Raw genomic sequence first — 26,581 nt, 5'->3', positions numbered from 1 at the left:
ACAGGAGCCTAAAGAGACACATGCAACCTTTAAGAAACAGCTTCTTCCCATCTGCTATCAGATTTCTGAACGGTGCATGTGCATATGAACGCTAACTCTCAATTCATCTTAGTTCATGCAACATAGTAATTTTTGTCTTGCACAGTATTACTGTCATAAAACAAATTTCATAGTGATACCCGACTTCGATAATCTAGCACACTTGGTGCGCACATGGTGTTTGTTGGACAAGTAAACTGTCAGGATTATGGACTGCTGGTCCTCTTAGTACCACAACAACCTTGTACTTCCCTTTTTTTGTTAGATGCTATGCATTGTTATACAATTTCCAATAAAAGCAATGAATTTCAGAGGAGCAAGGGAAAGCTGCCTGTGAGCCAAATTCTGAATCATTGTGATTTCTGAATAGTCAGATAGTGGATTGTCAGAATTTTACTGTGCATATGGTTTTTATCAAAAGCGCAATCCATTTCCTTAAACTGTTCCAGCCCAATGGGAAAACAATGTAGGCACTATCAGCAGTGGGCAATTCAGCCTCTCATGCCTGATTTTAGCCTCTTTATATCCTCACTGCAACAACCCCACATGCTTTGAATTTAAGGTGAGAGGGGGTAAGTTCAAAGCAGATGTGAGGGGCAAGTTTTGTTTTAACACAGAGTGTGCTGACTGGGGTGATAGAAGAGGCAGACGTTACAGGCTTTTAAGAGATTCACATATGAATGTGAAGGAAATGGAAGGATATGGGCAATGCGTTGGCACAAGAGATTAGTTTAGTTAGCCATTTGATTACTGATTTAATTGCTTTGGCACCACATTGTGGGTGAAAACTCCTGTTCCTGTGCTAGAACTGTACTGTTCGTTCTTTCTGTCTATCTATCTGTCTCTCCTTATTTACTTAATTAGTTATTTGATTATCTAAATAAACAAACAGGGAATGCACCACAGGCAGAGGCCATATAGATATACAGATAGATAATATTTCATGTATTCTGTGACTAAATCTCCACTGTCCTCCAGGCAATAAAGTCCAAATACTCACTGCTTCTGGGTGAAAGCATTTTCTCTTGGCTTCGTCCTGGGTGGCCAATCCTTTATTTTGAGAAATGATATCTGATTCTAGGTATTTCAGCCAGGGGAAATATCAACTCTGTACTTGACATGTCAAGCCCTTTAAAAATGTTTTAAGTCTCTGTGAGATTCCCTCTCATTCATCCAGACTCCAGGAGTATGGGCCCCATCTGCCTGATGTTTTATACAACAGGCACGCCATCCAAGGAATCTGTTCAGTTTCACTGCATTCCCACTATTGCAAGCTTACTCTTCCTTGGCTGTGGAGAGCAAACCTGTGCAACAATATTCCAGATAGTCTCATTTAGGCTCAATCTAATGGAGCGACAATCTGTCCTCCCTTGTGATGCATTCCCCGTTTAATAACTCTATTGTTGATGGCTTTCTAGGGCTGAAAATCTGGAATTCCTTCTATATACTTTCTGTCTCTGTCTCACACTCTAACTCACGTGACCGTACTATCATCTTGCAGATCACTGGAATTCATTACCCTTTTCACAGGCAGGATTCAGACCAGTCTTTGATAGTGGCAGTGTGGCCTTTGGTACAACATTTAGCAGGATTTCAAGTTGGTGCCTTAATGTGATCGGGTCTGAGCATTTCTAGCAATGAGCATGACCTTGACTCTCAAGACTCAGCAAATGCGTCTCAGGTGACGCTTCTGTTCTCTGGTGACTCTGCAGCCAGCTGGTTTCTACCACTAATGCTGCTGTGCCTTTGATGTCCACTGCTGATTACTGACCCCTGTGCTTTTCTTCGCCCACTCTCCCCTCCCCTCAACCCCCTCTGTGCAGGCTGACTGAAGCAGACAAGAGGCTGCTGTGGGAAAAGCGATACTACTGTCATTCAGAATGCAGCTGCCTGCCTATGGTGCTCGCCAGTGCCCCCAGCTGGGAGTGGGCTTGCCTGCCTGATATCTACACCTTGCTCAAACAGTGGAATTGCCTGAGCCATCTGGATGCCTTAGGATTACTCCATGCTGCGTAAGTACCAGAAAAGTATTAAAACAGTAAGATTAAAGATCATGCCCTAAAATATCATGCTGGCACCATCAGTTTAAAAAAAGTGTTGAGAGCCACTTGATCTGTCCAGCTTATAAATTCATTGTATAAATTTACCATCTCCAACCTCCACTCCACAATTGTATTTAGCGGCTTCTGAAAACTACTTGCCTCGGCAGTGCAGGATTGTTTTTTCCATTGGTGTCCTTAATGAGACATTTGTCTGCTTAAAGTTTGTGTAATACTGTGCCCCAAAGTGTTACTAATCAGGCTTCGAGGTGTTTCAGAATATCTTGAAAGTCGCTATGTGTGTGCAACGTTACTCTTAAGCTCGTTTTCTTGATGCAAAGAGATAAAAGGCCGAATAGCACCCCGCCCCCATATCGTAAGTTTCTATAATTCTTTGATTCTAAAGATTAAAGATCCTAAAGATTAGCTTTATTTGTCACACGTACATCAAAACAGACAGTGAAGTGCATCCTTTGCATCAGCAACAAGCACAGTCCAAGGATGTGCTGAAAGCTGTCATGGTTTAGTAACTCCGTTATGGGTGGCTTTCTGGGGCTGAAAGTCTGGAATTACTCTCATGAGTGTTACTATGTTTCCGGCACCAATTTCTATTGCTCTATCTTTTACATCTTCTCTGCTTGCTCCACCATGTTACACTTTGAAATTTCTCTTTCTTGATATCTACAAAGCTCCCTTGTATCTTCTTTCCCCAAGTGAGAATTTACTCTTGAGAATTTCTCCTGAAGTACGAAGAAAAATTGTTTTTTTTTTGATTAATTTTAATAAAATGTTGCGGTACCCCTATGCAATTAAATTTGTCAAGTTAAGGGTTTGGCTTCACAAGTCATGTGGAAAATTAAATCCATCATTGCATGAAGTGTACTAGGCAGCAGAGTGAACTGAAACCACTCCCCTGTTATTAGTATCAACTACCAGCAAGATAAGTGTTCCAGCTGAATTTGATGCCGGAAGTGAAAACCTCCAATAACATGTTGTCAAAAAAATAGATGCAAATAAAAGATACCATGGTGCTCTGGCAACTGAAAGTGTTGTCAGGTCGTACATGTTCAGTGCAACCTTTAAGGCCACTTTTATAGTTTCCATCTCCATGACATATTTGTCAATGTCAGGAGTGGTTTGTTGAGTGATTGTGACCAACATTTAGTATTCCCTGTGCATGTTTGTCTACGTTGTCTTCCAGTCAACTAAAGTTTCAATTTCAATGTTTCCTTTCAACGTACTCTATCTTCCTCTCTGACCCTCTGGGTCCAATTTTGAGATCTCCCCGCTCCTCAGTTCTGACGTTTTACATTTCCTATTTTCTTCATCATGCTATTGGTTGTTTTTGATGTGTCCTGTATTTTGGAATATCACTTCTATAATTCTACACTCAGTGGCCACTTTATTAGGTACATTAGTGGAACCTGCTGTGGTCTGCTGCAGCTGCAGCGCATCTACTTCAAAGTTCGACGTATTCTGTGTTCCAGAGCTGCTCTCCTGCACACCAACATTGTAACACGTGGTTATTGGAGTTACTGTCACCTTCCTGTCAGCTTGAACCAGTCTGGCCATTCTCCTCTAACTATCTCAGTGGTTGGGAAGATGTTAGAGTTGATCATTAAGGATGAAGTAGGTTGTACTCAGCATGGTTCCCTCAAGGGAAAATCCTGCCTGACAAATCAGTTTGAATTCTTTGAAGAAATAACAAGCATGATGGGCAGAAGAGTTGGTTGAGGTGTACTTGGATTTTCAGAAGGCCTTTGACGAGGTGCCACACGTGAGGCTGCTTAGCAAGCTACGAGCCCATGGTGTTATAGGAAAGATTCTAGCATGGATAAAGCAGTGATTGATTGGCAGGAGCCAAAGAGTAGGAATAAAGAAAGCCTTTTCTAGTTGGCTGCTGGCAACTAGTGGTGTTCCGCAGGGGTCTGTGTTGGGATGGATTCTTTTTACATTATATGTCAATGATTTAGATGATGGAAATTGATGGCTTGTGGCAAACTTTGCAGACAACATGAAGATAGGTGGAGGGGCAGGTTTCCAACCTTTTTGTATGCCACGGGTCCCTACCATTGGCTGCGGGGTCCGTGGACCCCAAGTTGGGAACCCTTGCTTGAGAGGAATAGAAACAAGAGCAAACCAAGCTCAAGCCTTCTATACTTCTCTATTTGATCATGGCTGACCTGTGTTCCTTGTCTTAATTGCTGCCTTGCTTCTATTTCCTACATGACCTAACCTAACATTCATTGCTGCCTTGCTTCTATTTCCTACATGACCTAACCTAGCAAATTTCTACCAATCTCCAATTTCCAACAGTCTTAGCTTTGTTATTGAAGTAGTTAAAATTCCTCATTTCTCATAACCATTGTGTGAAATAAGTTCCCTCAATAACTTTTATGTATGCTACCAGAGGGAACTATCTCCTAAGTGCTCAATCAACTTTTTGAATGAATCGTAACATCCTGTTAAATCGTCCCAACACATTTACACATTTGGAAATACAGCCTCAATTCATGTAAGATTAGTGCCAGGTAAAGATTGTGTTGAATACAGCCAAGCTACAATGGTAACTCCTTGACTATTTTATATAGGTTCCCTGATCAAGAGCTTCGCCGCACTGCAGTGCAGTGGATGGAAACCATGTCTACATCTGAACTTGTGGATTTTCTACCTCAGTTAGTACAAGTGAGTATCCTTAATATGAAAACCTGAGCAAGTCAAACTTATTTTTAAATTCTGATCGATTTATTGCTACATTGCAGTTATATTCCAATTCTAATGTTACATATGGTGAAAGTAGATCAGTTGTATTCTTCAGGTGAAGAGGGCTTTGTTAAGGGCTTAGCAGATGGAAATAATTCAGAAAATGTGTAGCTTATGTGGTTGATGGTTGGGTTGAGTTATTCTCTGATCTTGGCAATTTACTTGCAAACATTTTGTCACCACTCAAGGAGACACCATCAACATACAATCAACAGCACACTGATCGTGTCTCCTGGTATGGTGATGAAACATTTGCAAGCAAATTGCCAAGATCAGAGAATAACTCAACCCAACCAGCTTAATATGTATGTGCTTCACTTTATATATTCCAAAGTAGAAGCTGCTGCTTAAAAGGTTCATGTTGCAATTAAACCCTCCAGTCAGAGTGGGCTCTGCAGCACCACATAAGTTGGGGAACACATAATTCCAGTCTACCCCAGCAATTTAATGCCATCAGTAGGAAGATAACAGGAAGTGTTAGCTGTAAAGAATATATTTGAGGATGAGCGCTTGTAAGCTAAATTGCTAAAGGCAGAGGCCATGTGGAGTGAAGTCCAAAACGCATAAATACACTGAGCTTCAGGTACAGTGAAAACTTGCTTGCAGTAGCATCGTAGCCACATTCTGTATCAGGGGTTCCCAAGCTGGGGTCCACAGTACCCTTGCTTAATAGTATTGGTCTACAGCATAAAAAAGGTTGGGAACCCCTGCTGTACATACAGACAAAACACAGAATATAAATTATACAAGACAGGGAAGAGTGGATGAAGTGGATGGAAATACTGCCAAAACAAAGCATTAGAGCAAAATAAAGATGGAATTATACAGCATGGCCCAACTCATCCATACAGTCTTGTTACAGCTTAGATTCAAATTCATTTATCACGTGTGAATGGAAACATGCTGTGAAATGCGTCATTTGCATTAACAACCAACTCATCCAAGAATTGCTGGGGCAGCCTGCAAGTGTCGCCACACAATCTGGAGTCAGCATAGCATGGCCGCAATACTCAGAACAACGTCAAACACAAGTGACACAACAAGCCTTGTTCCTCCCTCACACACGCACACACAGTCCTCTAATCCCAGAACAAGCCGTCTTCAGCCTCCAGTGAACTCAGTTTAAAAAACATATTGTTTTAATAATGCTGTGGGAATGGGATGAGTAAATCTGACCATACTGTAAACTTTTTAGAAGTACAAAGGCAAAGAATTTTGAATTTTAAAATATAAACAATCCATGGTACTTTGGGCTAACTGACTCATCACAGCTGCTGTGAAAGGGTTAAATGTTTGTTCATATTTACTCACCTGGGTTTCAAAAAGACCTGAAGTCTTACTTTAGCAGGGATTTAGACCGCGGGTGCAAAATGGAGGGAGTCCTTTAGTGGCTGTTGTGAGATCTGTACTTTGACATCTTGCAGGCTCTGAAGTTTGAGTGTTACCTGGACAGCCCGCTGGTGAGGTTTCTGCTGCGGAGAGCCATCTGTGACGCAAAAATTGCTCATTATCTCTACTGGTGCGTAAGTTGTTTGTCTCTTGCAATCTACCCCATTTTGGTCAGAATCAATACAAACACATAGACGTATATATTTAGGTTGCTTTGGGACTTTTGAAGAACTCTCCTCATGTCATTCTGGTCCATGTGATTTTTGAACTGGGGAAGATGTACATTCCAAAGGTTCAGAAAGTTGTCGAACACTTCTGACTTAGTTTTTCGTAAACTGTCCTTGACCAGTGATGTTCAGGTCCTTTTCTGCAACAGACATATTTCATTTCCATGAAGTTAATGGGACAATTGGAGGTAGTGAGTAACCATGTATTGTGTGACAGTGGTATTGGAAACCACTTTTTTTTTTAGTACTTTTTATAAGATAGTAGATGAATTAATGCAAAACTAAATTGCAGTTTAATAATCTGTACTTTTACTATGTTGTAGTTTAATCATTTTGTACTTTTTAACAAACTCGTACTTTTCACAATATGTGGTGGTTCATTCACACTTACTGGCAGAAAACTATATAGCAGCTATGTATACGTTTTCATTTTTCATTGGCTAAATATTAGCACATTACCCAAGTGATATAATTGTGCAACCAGTGATTGGTTTATTTTTATTTAAGGAATTTCTCTTAACTCGATTATAAAGATGATGAAGTTTTCAGAGGTGCCATCTTTTTCTTTTTATCTTCACCTCCTTTGCTGTTCATTCCTCTCTGCTTTGTTTCTCAGCTCTTTATTTAGTTTGCTTAGTATTTGTATATACAGTGGCATGCAAAAGTCTGGGCACCCCGGTCAAAATTTCTGTTACTGTGAATAGCTAAGTGAGTAGAAGATGAACTGATCTCCAAAAGTCATAAAGTTAAAGATGAAACATTCTTTTCAACATTTTAAGCAAGATTAGTGTATTATTTTTGTTTTGTGCAATTTTAGAGTGAGGAAAAAAAGGGAAGGAGCACCAGGCAAAAGTTTGGCACCCCAAGAGATTTGAGCTCTCAGATAATTTTTACCAAGGTCTCAGACCTTAATTAGCTTGTTAGGACTATGGCTTGTTCACAATCATCATTAGGAAAGCCCAGGTTATGCAAATTTCAAAGCTTTATAAATACCCTTACTCCTCAAACCTTGTCCCAACAATGGGCGAAATGGGAAGAATGGGCGAAAATCCCCCAAACAAGAATTGAAAGACTCATAGCTGGCTACAAAAAGCCTTTACAAGCTGTGATACTTGCCAAAGGGGGTGTTACCAAGTACTGACCATGCAGGGTGCCCAGACTTTTGCTTCAGGCTCTTTTCCTTTTTTGTTATTTTGAAACTGTGAAAGATGGAAATCAAAAAAAGTAATCTTGCTTAAAGTATTAAAGAAATGTGTCATCTTTAACTTCATGCCTCTTGGAAATCTGGTCATCTTTTACTCACTTAGCTATTCACAGGAACAGAAATTTTACCTGGGTGCCCAAACTTTTGCATGCCACTGTATGTTTGTACTTTAAAATAAACTATCGTTAAGACTGTTCACCATTCTTTACCTCTGGAAGAACCTTAAGAATCAGGAAAATTACAGACATCCAACAGCTGGGAACTTATGCATTTGGTCAACAATGTTATGGCGGTGGGATAGCAGGCAGTGATGGGTACTGAAGCAATTTACACTCATCCAACTTACTCCCACAAAAACAGGTACTGAGGATTGTAACTGCTAAACTTTCTCAAATCCCATCAATATTCGATGTGATCTCAGTTTCTCTAAACCTGTTGTTTGCTGTACCTTGCACATTGAATGTTCAATATGTGTAATCAATGTAATGTGTGTCTTTGGAATCAGTCACCCATCTTGTAGTAGGCTGAAGTTCGACTCTTAATAATGATGTCTAGTCTTGAATCAAGCTCAGTGTTGAACAATGATGTAGATTGGAATTTGACTGGTGTTCAGAATTATGATTCCATCATTGTGTTGTATGTTAGTTTTGTCTACCGTCACATTTTTTTAAGCTACTCCATTCATGGAATTATAATGGCTACAATTCAACCTTCAGTCTGAAGGAATATTTCCCAGCGGAACTAGTACCCATTTGAACAGAGAACAGTACATGTTCTTCAGCCTACAATGTTGTGCCAGCCATTTAGCCTACTCCAGATTTACCCTAATGCTTCCCTTCCACATAGACCTCTTTCATCAATGCGCCTCTCTAATAATGTAGAGGTTCCGAATCTTTTTTTATGCCATAGACCAATACCATTAAGCATTGGGTCTATAAACCCCAGGTTGGGAACCCCAGCTCTAATGTATCTTCCTCTAGCACCATCCCTGGCAGCCCATTCCATACATGCAGCCCTTTCTGTGTAATTAATTAATTTTTAAAAAGAAGCTACTTCTGACATCCCCACTATACTTTCCAACAATCACCTTAAAAGTGTGACCTCTCATAATATCCACTTCTGCCCTGGGGGAGGGAGTGGGAAAGCACTGGTTGTCCACTGTATCTATGTTTCTTATCATTCTACACACCTCCATGAAGTCGCCTCTCATTCTCCTTCACTCCAGGGAGTAAAGCCCTGGCTCGCACAACGTTTCAGCAAAGCCCCATCTCACTCAACCTTTCATTTGGTGATGTACCTTGGGCTTCTCATTTCCATCCTTCCACTTTAGCCATTACTCACCAATGGAATCAGCATCTGTGCACCAAGTGTCAACAGCCAAGGCGGCCACTAAGCGGTGAGCTATCATTTGCCAAACTGGCAGTACTCGTAAACTCCCAAAGTGGTTTGAAGGCTTGTAAGCCGGCGGGATACTCGAGTAATGAACTGGAAACATCAAGGCAGCATCCAGGTGATGTTAGGTATACTTGAGGATTGCATGTGATTCCTTTCCCATCACTGCACATCTGCAGAGGCTATCTTACTTGCTCAGTTTTTGAGCCAGTGGCGAAGTAACAGTGCTCAACTTGGATCACAAAGCAAAGCCCTCAGAAATGTGTGGTGTGGACTTCCATTCTGCCAACATCTATTCATGTTAAACACAGAGGTTTCTGGCATTCAGCAGCTGTGATGTCATTGTGTTGGCTGAGTTTGAAAAGAATTCTTGCAGACACAATACCAGAAAGGAAAAACAAAACTTCTGGCAGATACTTTTGCAGTTTAACCACTCTAAATATAGAATGGAATGTGTCTTTAAGGCCAAGTCGAAAATGAATACCTGGCCCTTGCTGCTTTGAGCATCTGTCACCTATATATTCAGTGTCCTCTTGATTTGGTACAGCTGTACACCTTGTTAATGCAAATATCTATCAATCATGTGGCAATATCTCATTGCATAAAAGCATGCAGACATTGTCAAGAGGTTCAGTTGTTGTTCAGACCGAGCATCAGATTTGGGATGAAATGTGATCTAAGTGACTTTGACCATGTCGGTTTTAGACGGGTTGTTTGATTAACTCGGATACTGCAGGGATTTTCACGCACGACCATCTCTGGAGTTTACACAAAATGGAGCGAAAAACAAAAACATCCAGTGAACAGCAGTTCTATGGGGGTGGGGGGGACACCTTGTTAATGAAAGAGGTCAAACGAGAATGGCAAGACTGGTTCAAACTCAAATAATTTCAGTACCTTAAATAACCATATGTTAGAACGGTGGCGTGCAGAAGATCACCTCTGGATGCACAGCATATTGAACCTTGAAGTGGATGTGTTACAGCAGCAGATCAGAATCAGATATGCACTCTGTGGCCACTTTATTAGGTACTTAATAAAGTGGCTGCTGTGTGCAGCTGATAATGTATATGCTATGTATGTAACGCCAGATAAATTCTGAACTAGCTCTAATTTAACAAGAATGTTTTTATACTGTTGACTAATATATTTTCCAAGAATTGGAACAAAAATTTTTGATCATCTTTTGAGTGAACTTTTAAGAAAATTTGCTTTAACCAATTTTTTAGTGTTCCTGTATTTAATCATCAAGGCTCTTTTAAACCCAACCTTGTTGGGTTTCACTTTGGTGTTTGTGCTAGCTACAGTGGAAAATAATGATGTCTCAAATATGCAGTGAGTTTCAGAAGCTTTTTTCTCAAAAATGTTTGCTGAACTACTATTAAAAGAAGTAGGACTTGAGTAACCTGGTAAACTTGATTTTAAATGGAAACTAATCAGCCAATAGAGAGGAGTATCCAACGAGCTGTTTGATGTTATTCCTCCTGCATGTAGACTGTAATGACGAGACCTTGGGTGCATAAGTTTCCAAAAGGATTACTTTATGCTTGCATTTGTGTAATATGCAATCTTAAATAGACACTCCATGTGCCCCCATGGTGCATGTGAAAACTTCCATGGCGGTATTCCAAAGTCAACCAGAGATTCCGATCAGTGTCCAGGCTGATATTTATCCCTTTAGACAAACACATGTAAACAAGTTGTTTCAAAGTCAAACTTTTGCAAAGGTTGGTGATTTGTCAGAAGATGGTATCTGCTGAAAGGTTTCTGGGGTTGAATTTTCAGGTTATAGAGGTATTCAGGCTCTATAGCCCATCTCTTCCATGCTGACCAAAATATGTATCTGTGCTGAAGTAGATGCCCTTTTAGCAGAATTGGACAAAGTGGAAATGAAGCAAGTTTTAAGCTTCAAACAAAGCAGTGAGGAATTCAGAAAAAAAAGGAAGATCCTTGTAGGGCAGGGATCAAGGAGTATTTAATGATGTGAATGGTGGTGATGTTGGCAGTAGAAGGGTCGTGAAGGTGCACTTGAGGGAGTTGGAGACGATAATTATAAACAGAAATTACTTGAACAACAAAATGAAGTTGTAAATGTAAGATAGATTGGACTGGTTGATTGTTAGTAAGAAATTACTGAATTAAGTAGAGAGTCTTGAAGGCCGCTCAGTGGTACAGGCAGCAGAACCGCTACCTCACAGCTCCCCTGACCTGGGTTTGGTCACAACCTTGTTGCTGTGTGTAAAGCTTGCACGTTCTCGATCTCTGTGGGATTCTTTCACATTCTCCGTTTTCTTCCCAAACTTCAGTAATCTGCTGACTACCAAGATAATTGGCACTATAATACAGTGTTTGGGGTAACCTTTGATGGAAATCAGGAGATCATAAAAGTGGCTTGTAGAGGATTGAAGTTCAAAGTAAGTTTTATTATCAGAGTACATTTATGTGACCGTATACAGCCCTGAGATTCATTTTCCTGTGGGCATACTCGGCAAATCTGTAGAATAATAGAATGCTGCTTTTCTATGACAGTATTTCTTGTGGATGTGCTCAATGGTTGGGAGGGCTTTATCTATGATGTACTGGGTCGAATCCACTACCCTGTGTAAAAGTGAGTGCTTGATGGTTGTCATTACTCAGTGCGATGAAGGACCTGTTCCTCTGTATCTCTCCATGACTTTGGCTGTAATATGAAAGATGATGTTCAATTCTTCGCTTATGATGAATTTATTGGAGCAATGTAGGAAGTCTAAGACAGAAGTGAAAGTAGGAGTGGGTGGAGTTCAAAGTAATTGGAAGCACTGGGTTACCCTTGCAGACTAAATGGAAGTGTTTATCAATGTAGTCAGCCAATATGCATTTAGTTTTCCATGAGGTAGAGGAGACTACACTTCACCTGGAAGAATGTTTGGGTCTATGGCTGACAGGAATGGCAGGTGTCTCCTGAAGTCTAAAGAGAAAGAGAGTAGGCATTGTCAGAGAAGGAATTTTGGTCCAGAGCATAATACAGGGCAAAATGTAGTGGATATGGCCCAGTCCATCACAGGTAAAATCTCCTTACCATTGATCACATCTATATAGAGCACTTTTGCAGAAAAGCAGCGTCCATCATTAAGGACCCCCGCCCCTGCCGCCCCCCCACCCCACCATCCTGGCTATGCTTTCTTCTCGCTGCTGCCATCAGGAGGAAGGTACAGGAGCTTCAGGACCCACACTGGCAGGTTGAAAAACAATTACTACCTCTCAGCCATCAGGCTCTTGAACTGGAGGGGGTAACTTCACTCGTCCAATTCATGAACTGGACTCACTTATAAGGACTCTTCATCTCGTGTTCTCAATGTTTATTTATTTTATTATCATTATTTTTTTCTTTTTTTCTTTTTCTCCTTGCAGTTTTTTTTCCCTCTTGCTCATTGGTTGTTTACCCATCCTGTTGGTTAGAGTCCTTTATTGATTCTATTATATTTCTTGTATTTACTGTAATTACCCAGAAGAAAGGAATCAGGAATCTCAGGATTGTATATGGTGACATATATGTACTTTGGCAATAAATTTACTTTGTACTTTGAGGGCATGGTCCTTTCAGAATATGAATGGGAAAGATGGACAAGGTGGTTGGATGGCAGAGGAAGGCACAGGGAATGTAACTCTTATTCTGGATAAGAGGAAAAGCTGTGGGAACAGATGTACAGGAAATGGGGCGAATACAGTTAGGAGAGGTACCAAGTCTCATGGTGGGGAAAGGAAAACTGGTATGGAAGGTGGCATTGTTAGAACAGATGTGACAGAATTGTTGGAACCAGAAGAATGTAACGAGGTGTGAGAGGAAGTGTAGTCAGGTTGGCTGTGAATTTATAATGAATATGAGTCACTTGCCAAAATTGAGATAGGGCTTTTGAGAAGGGAAGGGAATGATAAACCAGAAGAAATTGGCATCAGAGATGATGAGACCTTAAGTTCTGTATAAGAGCAGGAAGCAGCATTAATATAATCCTCAATGTCCTGTTTCAGTCTCCTTCCTACAAAAGCTAGCTTTAGTTATCAGAAACATGACTAAGAATCCAGCTCTTAGAGCTGATATATTAAATGCAGTGGCAGACATTGGCACCTTTCCCCTGATTGTCTCCGGTCACACCACACTCGTATAATAAACAAAGTCACTTTAGCAGTGAGTGCAAAGTATTCTGAAGAATTAACACCCAAAAGATGCTGATTGTCGGCAGCAGCTAAGCCCCACAGTAACACGCCTGTGTAATAATCTTTTACTGACTACTGTTCAGTAGGTGATTATGTACTAACCTCAGGCAACACGGCGTTTGCACTGATAGAACAAAACTTGATGGAGCTCTAAACTGTGAAAGTGTGTAAATATGTTGTCTAACACAGTGATATCAAAATTTCGCACCCCATTCTGAACTTGGATGGACGATGATAATGTCCCAGGTATAGAAGTTAAAACACTGATGATAATTGTAAATGTGCAATATGGTGTCAGTGACACATTGAATTCCACTTTCAAAAATTCACCTCCTTTGACTTCACAACTGCTGTGTGTGCACACTTAGAGTAAGCAACTGAGACTGGATTTCTTAAATGAGAAAATCTGCAGATGCTGGAAATCAAAGTAATACATACAAAATGCTGGAGGAACTCAGCAGGCCACACAGCATTTTGTGTGTGTTGCTAAATTTCTTGGTTGATTGGCTTAAATCAGAATTTGTGGATGTTGAAACCAGAACAAGTACAGTAAGAAGGAGTCCGTGACTGGCAGGGTATTCATCCATGTTAGGTGGTGGTTGGAAAGGTTTTGTGGGAATACAAAAATTCAAATTTGACCTTGTAATTCTGGCATTCCTCCTTAGTAGATGTAAGTTTAGTTGCAGGGTGTGGGATTTGTACAGGTTAAGAAGAAAGTACTGTAATTGTTATCTTGACAGTAATAAATGTCCTTAATCAGGAGCTTCTGACAACCAGGAATAAATTGTACATTATTCCATATTTTCAACTTGGGAGTGGCAATGTGGCTCATTGGCTTCAAGCAGCTGTGATAATCTACATTAGCTTTCAAACATGTTTCTTCAACAAATGCAGCTGGTATTTCGTTCCATTCCTTTCTTCCTCATTTCTGCTTAGCTTTTCCTTCAATGTATCATGCAGCTTACATTGGTTACTTCCTGATTGGAGGCTCCAGTTGCTAAAAGTTTCTTCTATCCATCTGTAGAGAAATGTATGGTAATCAATTTGGTAGAAGGAATAAGGCATATGTTAGCATTCATTTCAAGAGGACTAAATAAAGAATGTAATGCCTTATAAGGCATTGGTCAGACCACACTTGGAATATTGTGGCTCTTTTGACCCTCTTATCTAAGAAGGGATATGCTGACATTGGAGATGTCCCTTTCATTCCTGGACTAATGGATAAGGAACATTTGATGGCTCTGGGCCTGTATTCGCTGGAGTTTGGAGGAGTGAGGAAGATCTCATTGAAACTTATTGGCCTAGAGTGGATGTGGAGAGGAGGTTTCCTGCAGTGGGGGAGTCTAGGACCAGGTGGTACAGCCCAGAATACAGGGACTTCCCTTTAGAATAAAGATGAGGAGGAATTTCTTTCGCTAAATGTTTGTCTGTCTGTGGAATTCATTGCCACAGATGTCATGGAGGTCAAGTCTTTGAGTGTACATGAAGGAGAGGTAGATAGTTTCTTGATTTTTAAGGGCACAAAGATTGCATGGAGATGGCAGGAGAATGGGGGTTGAGTGGGTTAATAAATCAGCCGTGATGGAATGGTAGAGCAGACTCAATGAACTGAATGCCTACTCCTACGTCTTATGGTCTTATCAGTAACCATCATATGCCTGTTGTCCCCTCATTCTGCTCTTGTATACAGTTGGTAATCAGATTGTAGTCTCCTTATCTTAAATTGTATATAATTGTAATCATATATTCAATGTTGAAATACCATACAATGGACCGCAATTGACAGAATACCAACTGATATGTAGGATATGGAACCAAATACGTGAAAATTTTATTCTGGCTATCAAGTGACTTCTCAGTTTAATTTTACTCTTTTTTTTTGTAATGTTATTTGTGCTTGATTTTAAAAAAATATTTATTTCCAGGTTACTGAAGAATGCATTAAATGATTCCCATTTCAATGCTCGATACCAGCATCTTCTTGGAGCTTTGCTGTGCTGTGTGGGGAAGGGCATGAGGGAAGAGTTTGATAAGCAGACCAAACTCGTCCAGATTCTGGCCAAGATAGCACAGAAGGTCAGAGACACCACTCTGTCAGCTCGCCAGGTCAGTACATGCAGGGACGATCTAATATTGACCTTTTTGTCCTGCTTGTATAGGATGGTTACAGAGCACAATTACACCAAAGGCTTGTAGAGCCACATACTAGTTTGTTCGATACCATTCTCAGTTGAATTTCCCCTGGTCAGAATGCTACCTCTTTTCTCTTTAAAATGTCATTGACTTAAATATTAAAAAGTTTGAGCTAAATCTCCAAGTTCCATTGCTTTTCTGATTTGTACTAAACTTTGATAGAAAAGAAGAGACAAGTGTCGTAGCCCTCTGAAATGCATTAGGATTTCCTGAAAAAGCTGGGCTTGACCCTTCTTGCTCTATCTACCTTTCTGGTCTTGCTGGTTGATCTCCCTCTTCTGGAAGACAGCATTGACACAGTCCAAGCAAAGGGCAGTGTGTTTACATGGAACACAACAACAGTTCAGGCCATTCAGCCCACAATGTTGTCTCAACCTTTTAACCTTGTCTAATTCTAGATTAATCTAACTCTTCCCTTCTACGTAGCCCTCCATTTTTCTATCATTTATGTGCCTATCTAATGGCTTTTTAAATGTCCCTAATGTATCTGCCTCTTCCACCACCCCTGGCAGGGTGTTCCATGCACCTACCACTCTGTGTATAATTTAAAAAAAAAACAAAATCTTTCCTCTGACATCCCCCATTATACTTTCCTCCAGTTGCCTTAAAATTATGCCCCCCTGTATAGCCATTTCCGTCCTTGGGAGAACTATTTCTGGCTAACCACTCAATCTATGCCTCATCATCTTGTACACCTCTATCAAGTCACGGTGGGCCGTAAGGACAGTAAGAAGGAAATGTCATTATTCCCTAAACAATACAGTATAACAACTATTTACATAGCATTTACATTGTATTAGGTATTATAAGTAATCTAGAGATGATTTAATGTATATGGGAGGATGTGCGTAAGTTATATGCAAATACTACGCCATTTTATATAAGGGACCTGAGCATCTGCAGATTTTGGTATCCGCGGGGGGTCCTGGAACCAATCCCCTGCGGATACCGAGGGACGACTGTATATGCTTGGGGATTAAGACTGTTCTGTATTGTAACTGGTGTAAAGTATTGTATACTGCCTGAAGTTTAACATAACAGAAATTCCGAATGAAATTCATTAAATTTTTTTGCCTCTGCTGCAGACTGTTCTGCGTGAAAACATGGAGGTAGTGCAACAGTTCTTCAGCTTTCAGAATCATTGTCGTTTGCCTTTAAACCCCAGTCTTTTAGCCAAAGGGGTAAATCCAAAGGTATGTAATTTTCTGCAAAAGTCAGTATGATCATTCCCTTCTCACTCATTTCTGCTTCTCTTAAAACTGTTTACTAAACTTCCAAGGATTTTTTTTCAGTCATTTGGAATTGCACCACCCACATGGTCTGACCCATCATGCCTGGCTCTCCCACTTTTTCCCGATCCCGTTTGGAAATACATCTAAACATTATTTTCTCATCAGTTCCAGGCCAGAGCCACACGTGCAACAATTCTGCATCAAGGACTGGTTTGTTATGCCCGAATAAAACGATCCAGGAATAGGTCATTGGGGTTTGCATGTACAATGGTTTGTAATGTGTTAATAATGACTCGCAACGTCTTCCCAACTACTGACCTATAATTGTCTCCCGCCCTTAAAACAGTGGAATGATATTTGCAATTTTCCAGGCCTTTGATACTATTCCAGAATCAAGTGATTCTTGAAAGATCATTACTAATGATTCCACAGTCTCTTCAACTGTCTCTGAACCCTGAGGTGCAGTCCATCTGGTCCAGGTTACTTATTTACCTTCAGACCTTTCAGCTTGCCGAGCACTTGCTCCTTACTGCCCCCCAACACATGAATTTCTGCCACACTGGTAGTGTTATCCACAGTGAAGATTGTTGCAAAATACTTAAGTTTGTCTGTCATTTCTTTGTTCCCCATTACTACCTTAACAGTGTCATTTTCAATCGGTCTAATATCCATTTTCACCTCTCTTTTACTCTTTATACTGTATATCTGAAATTTTAAAAAAACTATTGGTATCCTCTTTGTTATTATTGGCTTACTTACCTTCATATTTCATCTTTTATCTCTTTATGGCTTATTTAGTTGCCTTATGTTAGTTTTTAAAAGCTTCCCAATCCTCTAGCTTCCCAATTATTTTTGTCATATTATATGTCCTCCTTTTTTGCTTTTATGCTGTCTTTGACTTCCTTGTCATTCTCAGTTTAGATTCCTTGTTCATCTTTGGGATATAGCTATCCTGTGCCTTTTAAATCGCCCCCAGAAACTCCAATCATTCCTGCCATCATCCCTGCTAGTGTCCCCTTCTAATCAACTTTGAATCATTGCGTACAACCCTTGATTTGTTTGTTAGGTGAAGGGTGGCTGTCCACCCCTCTGAGAAAGGCACCCTCATTGTTCTGCCTTTATCGTTGAAAGGGCTGCCTATGAGACTTGATTCACCATGTCTGTAGTTATCATCCTGCCTTTGATCATCCATCGTACCAATTAAAAAGCATTGTACTGATTTAGATTGCAAAAATTTATTTCTTTATTAAGATACAGTGTGGAATAGGCCCTTCTGGCCCTTTGAACCTCGATGCCCAACAATCCCATGATTTAAACTGAGCCTAATCACATGATAATGACTAATTTACCTATAAACCGATATGTCTTTGAACTACGGGAGGAAATTGGAGCACTCGGAGGAAACCCACAGTCATGGAGAGAATGGTCAAACTCCTTGCATCAGCAGCAAGAATTGTACCCAGTCACTTGTGCTGCAAAGCTTTGTGCTAACCACTACGCTATGGTGCCAACCCCAGCCCCCACCGATTGAAGGAAATCTGGATACTACCGCGTGACAAGTGGTTATTATTTTTGCATCTGCAGGCTTGCTCTTTCTTCAATTCTAATGCTGTGCCTCTGAAGATTTCCTTCATCAATGCAGACCCTTTGGGGGATAACATTGACATCATCGTTAAGGTAAGTTTATCAAATTTGGGACACATTTTGAAACATTATGAGTGAATCTGTGCCAGTTACTTGGGACATGGCCAAAGAGTGCAATTCATCTAAAGATGATGATTTCATGGCTACTGATTGACTTTGAATAATTTACTTGGCACAGAATGGTACGATGTACTCAGTTGGTATTCTCAACTTCTCACATGGAGGTTTGCCAGGCTTGGCAAGAGTGGAGGAAAGAGAAAGGATGATTGTAAAGCCAGTCATCTCAGATTACACTGACAGCTAAAGAAAGACACTGTCAGATCTAAAAGCAGCTCCTCTCACTGTGTGTGTCAATGAGCATAGTGTGTGGAAAGAGAAAAAATCAAATGCTTTACTACTTGGAGAAGGAACAGTAAACAGAATGGATTGATTTGTTCTTATGTGTGCTTGGCTCGTACCCCCAGTCAGTCATAAATGGATTTCTCAGAATGTGTAGTGACAAGTCAGGATTGCATTTTTAATCAGTCCAATGGCTAAGAATGTGATGAGGTGACAGGAGCCAGTAATTATATTTGTGAATTAAATACTTAAAATCCCTTCGATTAGGAATCAGTTCTTGTATTCTGTATTATAATAATAACAATCGTCCTTGTTGGTTAGATCCCCAGAAACACAAACAGCTCTGACCTTGTCTGGCTAATGAGAATAAATGTATACCTTTTGCTAGTGTCGGCAAAACAGGTCATTCTGTGTATATCATGGAATTTAAATTATTTCTACCAATGCGAATTGTTCATCTGATTTGAAAGGATGTACTTTGCCCAGACATCCTTTGGGTAAAGAAGCCAAAAAAAAACTCATCTAAAGCAGCACACAAAAAACGCTGGAGGAACTCAGCAGGTCAGGCAGCATCTGTGGAAAAGAGTAAACTGTTGACATTTCGCACCAAGACCCTTCTTCATCTAAGATAGTATGTCATAATTTTAAAAAATTCATTCATTTGCTCACATTTATTGCTTGTGCTTAACTGCTGCTGAGCTAAGTACTTGCTTCTGCTTTTCAGAGGAAGAGTCAACCATGTTGCTGACTTTAAATACTGGGGAAGGTGAAAGGTTACCTTCCATTAGAATATTAAGGATTTGATGATTTTTCTTTTTAGTTTTCTGGTAGATCTGCTGTCATCATGAGCTGGTGCATTTTCATTCCATTTTTTGCCATATAATATAGAACAGTACAGCACAGTGTAATAATTAATAATCGAGATTAACTGGATTTAAATTCCCAGTTGCTGAGATGGGGTTTAAATACAAGCCACCAGATTGTCATTTTTCAAAGTGGGGGTCATGACTCCCAGGAGGATTTCAGGACGTTTAAAAAAAGTATGTGGATTTGTTTCATCCATCACGGGTAAAGCCCATCCCACCGTTGAGCACATCCACATGAAACGCTGCGGCAGGAAAGCAGTATCCATCATCAGGGATCCCCAACACCCAGGTTTTGCTTTCTTCTCACTGTTGCCATCAGGACAAAGGTACAAGAGCCTTAGGACTCGCACCACCAAGTTCAGGAACAGTTACTTCCCCTCAGCCGATAAGCTCTTGAACAAACAGGATAACTTCACTCAACTTCACTTGCCTTATCATTGAAATGCTCCCAGAACCTGTCAACTCACTTTTCAAGGACTCTTCATCCCATGTTCTTGATATTTATTGCTTTATTATTATTATTTTATTATTATTATTATTATTACTACTACTACTTTCTTTCTTGCATTTGCACAGTTTGTTGTCTTCTGCACTCTGGTTGAAAGCTGTAGTTCGGCAGTCATTCATTGATTTTGTTACATTCTATAGATTTGCTAAATATGCCCACAAGAAAATGAATCTCAGGGTTGTATATGGTGACATATATTTACTTTGATAATAAAAAAATCTCTTTGTACTTTGTAATCTTACTCGTGGCTCAGCCCTACACATAAAGGCAGAATGGTTGCATATTGTATGACATCTCTGCCACTGATCTAATTAACTACTGCAACTCATGACTTTGAAATTCATCATTGTTTTAAAGTATTAATACCCATGCAATCCATTTTAATTTCTATTTCTACTTGCAATTATCTTTTTTTTTTAGAATAGTATGAAGTGTTTAGTTAAAGTTAACTGCCTATAAAAAAATTTAAATTATCATTCTCCAATGAACTCTACAGTGAGGTTACAGAAAGAGGCCCATGTGCAGATCTTAGTAAGATTAGCAGTGGGAGTCATTGACATGACTCCTTATTTGAATAGTCTACCAAACCTTCCAGTCTAGATGCAGAGACGTAAGATGATAAAGCTCTGTTCTTGTAGAAACACTACCCCAATAAAGCTCCCTTCATGGAGAGTGGGGAAATTGAAGGATGTTAGGCGACCTGGACTTGCTATCCAGACATGAGCACAATAAATGTTGCATTGGTTCAATAACATAGACCTGCTACCCTGTATGGATGTAAATATCATCAGGAATCATTCTGTTCAGGAATGGAGGAGAGACAATGGGATAACGGAACGTGCTTAACCCTTGTCATGTATGATTATTGTCCAGACTGGGGATGACTTGCGACAGGACATGTTGACACTTCAAATGATTCACATCATGAACAAGATCTGGATTCAGGAGGGCCTGGATATGCGTATGATCTTCTTCAAGTGCACCTCGACAGGATGGGAGCGAGGTAAACCTCTTATCCATCTTGAGCTTGGGCAATTATTACTATGATTCTTCTTCGGGGCCACACGGTAGCATTGGGTTAGCATAACATTTTACAACGCCAGCTGTAGGATCAAGGTCCAATTTCCACCGCAGTCTGTAAGAACATCGTACATTTTCCCCGTGACCGTGTGGCCTCTTGGTATTCTGGTTTCCTCCTGGTGCTCCAGTTTCATCAAAGACATTTGAGTTGGGGTTAGTAAGTTGTGGTCATGTTATGTTGGCTTTGAAAGCATGCAACATTTGCGGTTTGCCCCCAGCACATTTGTCTGTTTGTTTACTTATTGAGATACAGCATGGAGTTGGCCTTTCCGGCCCTTTGAGCCGTGCCGCCCAGTAACCCCCAATTTAACCCTAGCCTAATCATGGGACAATTTACAATGACTGTGGGAGGAAACTGGAGCACCCAGAGGAAACCCACAGAGTCATGGGGAGGACATGCAAACTCCTTACAGAACAGTGGTGGCAATTGAACCTGGATTGCTGATACTGTAAAGCTTTGTGCTAACCATTATGCTACCATGCCACCCCAGACTGAGGTGGTCGTTGATTTTACTGTATGCTTCAATGTACATGTGACAAATAAATTTAATCTGTTAAAAAAAACACCTACCTTAAACAGACCTCTGTCTTGAGGAAGTCACTGATGAGGTCAGTGTTGGATCCACTGATGAGTGACTAGATAATTTGTAAAGTAATGCTGGCCTTCCAGTCCAGACCTCATAAGTATATGAAGACAAGAATCATTTTTGTCTGGTAGACCAATGAATTTGGGCAAGCTTTGTGGTCTTCATGTTTGAAGACTCCTTTCCACTGCCACCCCATGTTGAATTTTATGATTGACATCTGCGTTTGAGGAATAGTGCATTCAGGAAGATTCTGCAAAGGTCTCGAATGATGGGAAAACTTGACAAAGTATCCCAAACACCTAATGCAGTGCCCAATTCCATTTTGCTGAACAAAAGATTCCCCCCCCCCTTTAAACTGTCTCATAATCATTGTGCTCTTTATAATTTTAACTAATATGACCCTCAAAGATTTGGTTTTGTATCCTACTTAATATTTCTCTCTGTTAAAGAGAATTTTTGGACAACACCAAAACCAGTATTCCATCTGATAGTGTGTTTTTTTTTCACCTATTATGTTTATTTACTTATTTATTTACTGAGATACAGCACGGAATAGGCCCTTCGAGCCGCACCACCTAGCAATCACCCGATTTACTCCTAGCCTAATCACAGGAGTTGGTGATTGATTTTAGGAGTAAGAGATCTGTGACAAGTCCTGTATATATTCGGGGAGATGAGGTTGCGTTGGTGGAGGAGTACAAATACTTGGGCTCAACGACAGACTTGACTGTAAAGACAACACCATGGCTGTTTACAAGAAGGGGATGAGCAGCCTCTGTTTTCTAAGGAAGCTGAGGTCCTTCAATGTGTGCAGCAGGATGTTGTAGATTTTTTACCAGTCTGTTGTAGCAAGTGCAGTTGTCTTTGCTGCTTTATGTTGGAGGAGTACCCTCGGTGTGTGTTGGTGAAGCAAAAGGACTAAATAAACTCATCAGAGGCTGGATCATCCTTGGTTACAATCCCGACTCTTTTGAGTTAGTGGTAGAAAGGAGGTCACTGAACAAAACAATTATTCATTATGGACAATCTAGCACATCCTCTCTATGACCTACTGAATAAGCAGTGGAGCACCTTTTTGAACAGACTCATTCAACTTCGCTGTCATAAGGATCATTGCAGAAAATCTTTCCTACCAAGTGCAATAAGCATATACAGCAGTTCATCTCTGTGCATCAGGAGAACACACATCATAGAACAATAGTTTCTGCTTTATTATTTCATATGTTAGTATTGCACATTGATACATTGTTACTGTGTATATTATTTTGTACGTTATTAGTTAAGTCTGCACACTGCCAAGTATGTTTTCAAATATTCCCACTGTAACAAAAGAATTTCCCACTCGGGATCAATAAAGTGGTTATTATTATTATAATTATATACAATGACCAATTAAACAAACAACCGGTACATCTTTGGACTGTGGAAGGAAACCAAGAACACCTTGAGGAAACCTACACAATCATGGGGAGAACATACAAACTCCCTACAAGATCCCTTTTGACATTTAAGTTGTACATCGTATTAAGTGCATCCAATGGCCTGTCTCTGGAGATCATTTATAATTACTAAATCTAACTAGATATGGCTGCTTAGATTATATCTGATATAGCTGCTCTGTTGGATGTCATCTGATAAGTCAATAAGGTAACCATTCTGAGCCTGGATGTTGTCTGTCAGTGGGTATTTAATGTTTAGTGCTATTGGGGGTAATTATAATGTGCTGTATGAGCTGTGATGGTTAACCGCCTTCCACCTAAGTAGCATTGTTGCTCCTGTGACAGGGGGTTGTAAGTTTAACCTTAGCACTTTAATGTTGTAAGAACACCGCTTTTCATGTAAATGTCAAAGATCTCCCGCAGCTCTACATTGAAAGACAGATATTTTGCCCAGTTTCTTGGCCAATAATTATGTTGAAGCAAAGTAGCTAAAATCGATTAACTAGTCATTATTTCATTGCTGTTCTCGTGACCTTGCAGGCAAAGTGGTACAGTTCTTGCATTAGAATTGTGATTACAATTCAAAAGTAACCTATCGATTGTGTTCTGGATGACCTGTGATTGTGAAAGATGCCATAGAAATAGAGGTTTTTAATCTTTTGAATCAAAATCAGGTTTAATATCACTGACATATGTTGTGAAATTTATTGTTATGCAGCAGGAGTGCATGGCAATACGTAATAAAAACTGTAAGTTATAGATGTATATAATAATAAAAACTAAATTATAGTTATATAATTAAGTATGTGCCTTCAGTATCCTGTACCTCCTCTTGATGGTAGCAATAAAAAGAGGGCATGTCCTGGGAGATGGAGATCCTCAATGATAGATGCCATCTTTTTGATGCATCACTCCTTGAAGATGTCTTGGTTGCTGGGGAGTTCTTTCCCATTCAGTTTCCTGCTTTGTGCAGTGTAGGAATTAAAACTGGTAACTTCCAATGTGTTTCAATGGATCGAAGTTCAGCATCAAGGAGACCATGAAGGAGAAAAATGAAATCAAGGTTTAGCAGTTGAACAGTCCATGGAAATGATGCAATATCCTGATTCAATGACCACTTCTGGATTTAGCAAGGTAACAGCCCATACCTGCTGTGTACATTGTTCAGTCACTGTTTTTCATGTTTTTCAGGAATGGTGGAGTTGATTCCACATGCAGAGACCTTGCGGAAAATCCAGGTGGAGCATGGGGTGACAGGATCTTTCAAAGACCATCCGTTGGCAGAATGGTTACAGAAACACAACCCAAATGAAGAAGAGTATGAAAAGGTGAAGAAAAACTGTCAATTTCTTTTTGTGCATTTTGGATTTGCTCATTCCCTTGTACTTGGCTTTCACCCGACATCATTCACTTCTGCATAGAACTATGTCAATTCCCTTCAGGTCGGGTGAAGCTAGAATTAGAGGTCAAAGGTTTAGGGTGAAAGGTGAAATAGTTATGGGAAAACTGAGGGGGGAACTACTTCACTCGGTGGGTGATGTGAATGAGCTCCCAGTGGAAGTGATGAATGTGGGTTCAGTTGTGATATTTAAGAAAAACTTGGATAGGTACATGGATTAGAGGGCTACAGTCTGGGATAAAACCAGGCTGGCAAAGATGAGGTGAGGCAAAGGACCTGTTTCTGTGTGCTAGTATTCTATGACTATGTGCAAACTTGCAAACACCAACACTGAGCTTGGCATTCTTGCCAAGCTTCTATTCACACTCATCCCAGCTTAACAAAACAGTAGTGTCCTCTTTTTATTGCCTGAGAAATCAAACAATTTTCCATCTATTTGCGTGAGGCTTTAAATCTAAACTTTTTTTATTTTGGCTATCTGAGTTAGAAATGGAAATATTGAGATCCAGTTGAGAACTCTCAGATCTGCAAAGGATTATGCCTATAGGTCTGGAAACCGAGAGGAATATCACTCTGCAAAGCAGAAGTTTAATAAAGCTTTAAAAGTGGCGAAAGCTAGAGAGAGACTTCAGCAATCACCAGGCAGTCTGAAGTTCTCTGCAAAGTCTTACCAACTTCAAACTAAAGTGCTTCCTGAGCCTGCCCCTCATCAACTTTGTCTAATCAATTCAATCAGTTTTATTGCCAGTTTGATATGGACAATCAGCATCTACCTCTACTCAGTTCCTCTGATCCTGATATGCTGAGCCCCTAATCTCCTCACTTTCACAACCAATCCAATGTCACCATCCCCTCATTCATCATTTCAGTCTCCCTCCCTCCAGCCCATCTTCTATTTTCTGTGAAGCAAGAGGACATTTGAAACCTATGTGGAAAACAGAAAGTTACAGGCCGTGATGGTGTCTTGCCTAGTACTCTAAGGCACTGTGCAGATCACCTGTCTTCACTGAGATATTTAACACCTCCCTGCAATTATCCAGGGTTCTGGACTGCTTTAAAGTTGCTACACTTGTTCCAGCTTCCAAGAAAGATAAGACCACTGGGCTTGAAGACTATAGGCCAGTTGTTCTGACTCCAGTAGTTATGAAATCCTTTTGATATTGGCCTACCTTAAGTCCGTTACTAATCCTCTTCTTGACCTGCTGTAGTTTGCTTATAAAACAAATCACTCAGTTGAAGATGCAGTTAACTTGTGCATTCATTAAATTCTTCCACAATTTGGACTCCCCAGCACCTATATGAGGATCTTGCTTGTGGATTTTAGCTCTGCTTTCAACACTATTGTTCTGGAGTTGCTCCTCAGCAAGCAAACCCAGATCTGTACCCTACAGTGTTTATCATTGGATTATAAACTTCCTGACAGGATGGAAGCAGTTTGTAAGGCTAGTGTCCTACTTGTCTGATTCAAAGTCTATTAGCCAAGGCTTTCCCCAGGGCTGTGTTCCTTCACCCCTTCTGTTCTCACTTTATAGAAATGACTGTACCTCTACAGACAAATCCTTTAAAATCCTAAAATTTGCACATGACATGACTGTAGTTGGTCTCATCTCTAATAATGAAGTGACCTGCTATCAAAGAGAGGTGAACTGTCTTGAAGCATGGTGTGCTTGTAGCAACTTGGAGATTAATGCTATCAAGACAGTGGAAATGAGAATTGACTTGTGTCAACAATCTCCTACCGGCCCTCCATCCTTGGAAATTAATGGTAAGCAATGTCTGTGGTCGAGTCAGTCAAATTCCTGGGGATTACCATTACCAAAACACTTGAAGTGGGCAAGCACACTACATTCATTACTAGGAAAGCCCAGCAGAGATTCTTCTTCCTGTGTCGGCTTGCAAGACTTAGCATCTCAGGGTGTATCCTGATGTACTATTACTCAGCCATCATTGAGAGTGTTCAGACCATGTCTATCACCGTTTGGTTTCCTGCTTCTCCTTACCTCTTCAAGTCCAGATTGTAACGTATGGTCCACTCTGTGGAGAAGAT

General features: G+C 40.3%; 1 protein-coding gene across 1 annotated transcript in view; it reads left to right on the top strand.

Moving 5' to 3' along the window:
- pik3c2b (phosphatidylinositol-4-phosphate 3-kinase, catalytic subunit type 2 beta) overlaps positions 1–26,581 on the top strand; it is a 174,267-nt gene that overhangs the window by 107,066 nt on the left and 40,620 nt on the right. Inside the window, exons 16-23 of the mRNA XM_063065353.1 lie at positions 1,863–2,051; positions 4,670–4,763; positions 6,266–6,360; positions 15,173–15,353; positions 16,526–16,633; positions 18,257–18,349; positions 20,903–21,032; positions 24,327–24,463. Coding sequence (XP_062921423.1) covers positions 1,863–2,051; positions 4,670–4,763; positions 6,266–6,360; positions 15,173–15,353; positions 16,526–16,633; positions 18,257–18,349; positions 20,903–21,032; positions 24,327–24,463 — 1,027 coding nt within the window. The remainder of the gene's footprint in view (positions 1–1,862; positions 2,052–4,669; positions 4,764–6,265; positions 6,361–15,172; positions 15,354–16,525; positions 16,634–18,256; positions 18,350–20,902; positions 21,033–24,326; positions 24,464–26,581) is intronic.

This window comes from Mobula hypostoma, chromosome 13 (assembly GCF_963921235.1).
Source record: "Mobula hypostoma chromosome 13, sMobHyp1.1, whole genome shotgun sequence".
Lineage (NCBI taxonomy): Eukaryota > Metazoa > Chordata > Chondrichthyes > Myliobatiformes > Myliobatidae > Mobula > Mobula hypostoma.
The sequence above is the reverse complement of the archived record's forward strand: the minus strand, read 5'-3'. Positions and strand labels throughout refer to the sequence as shown.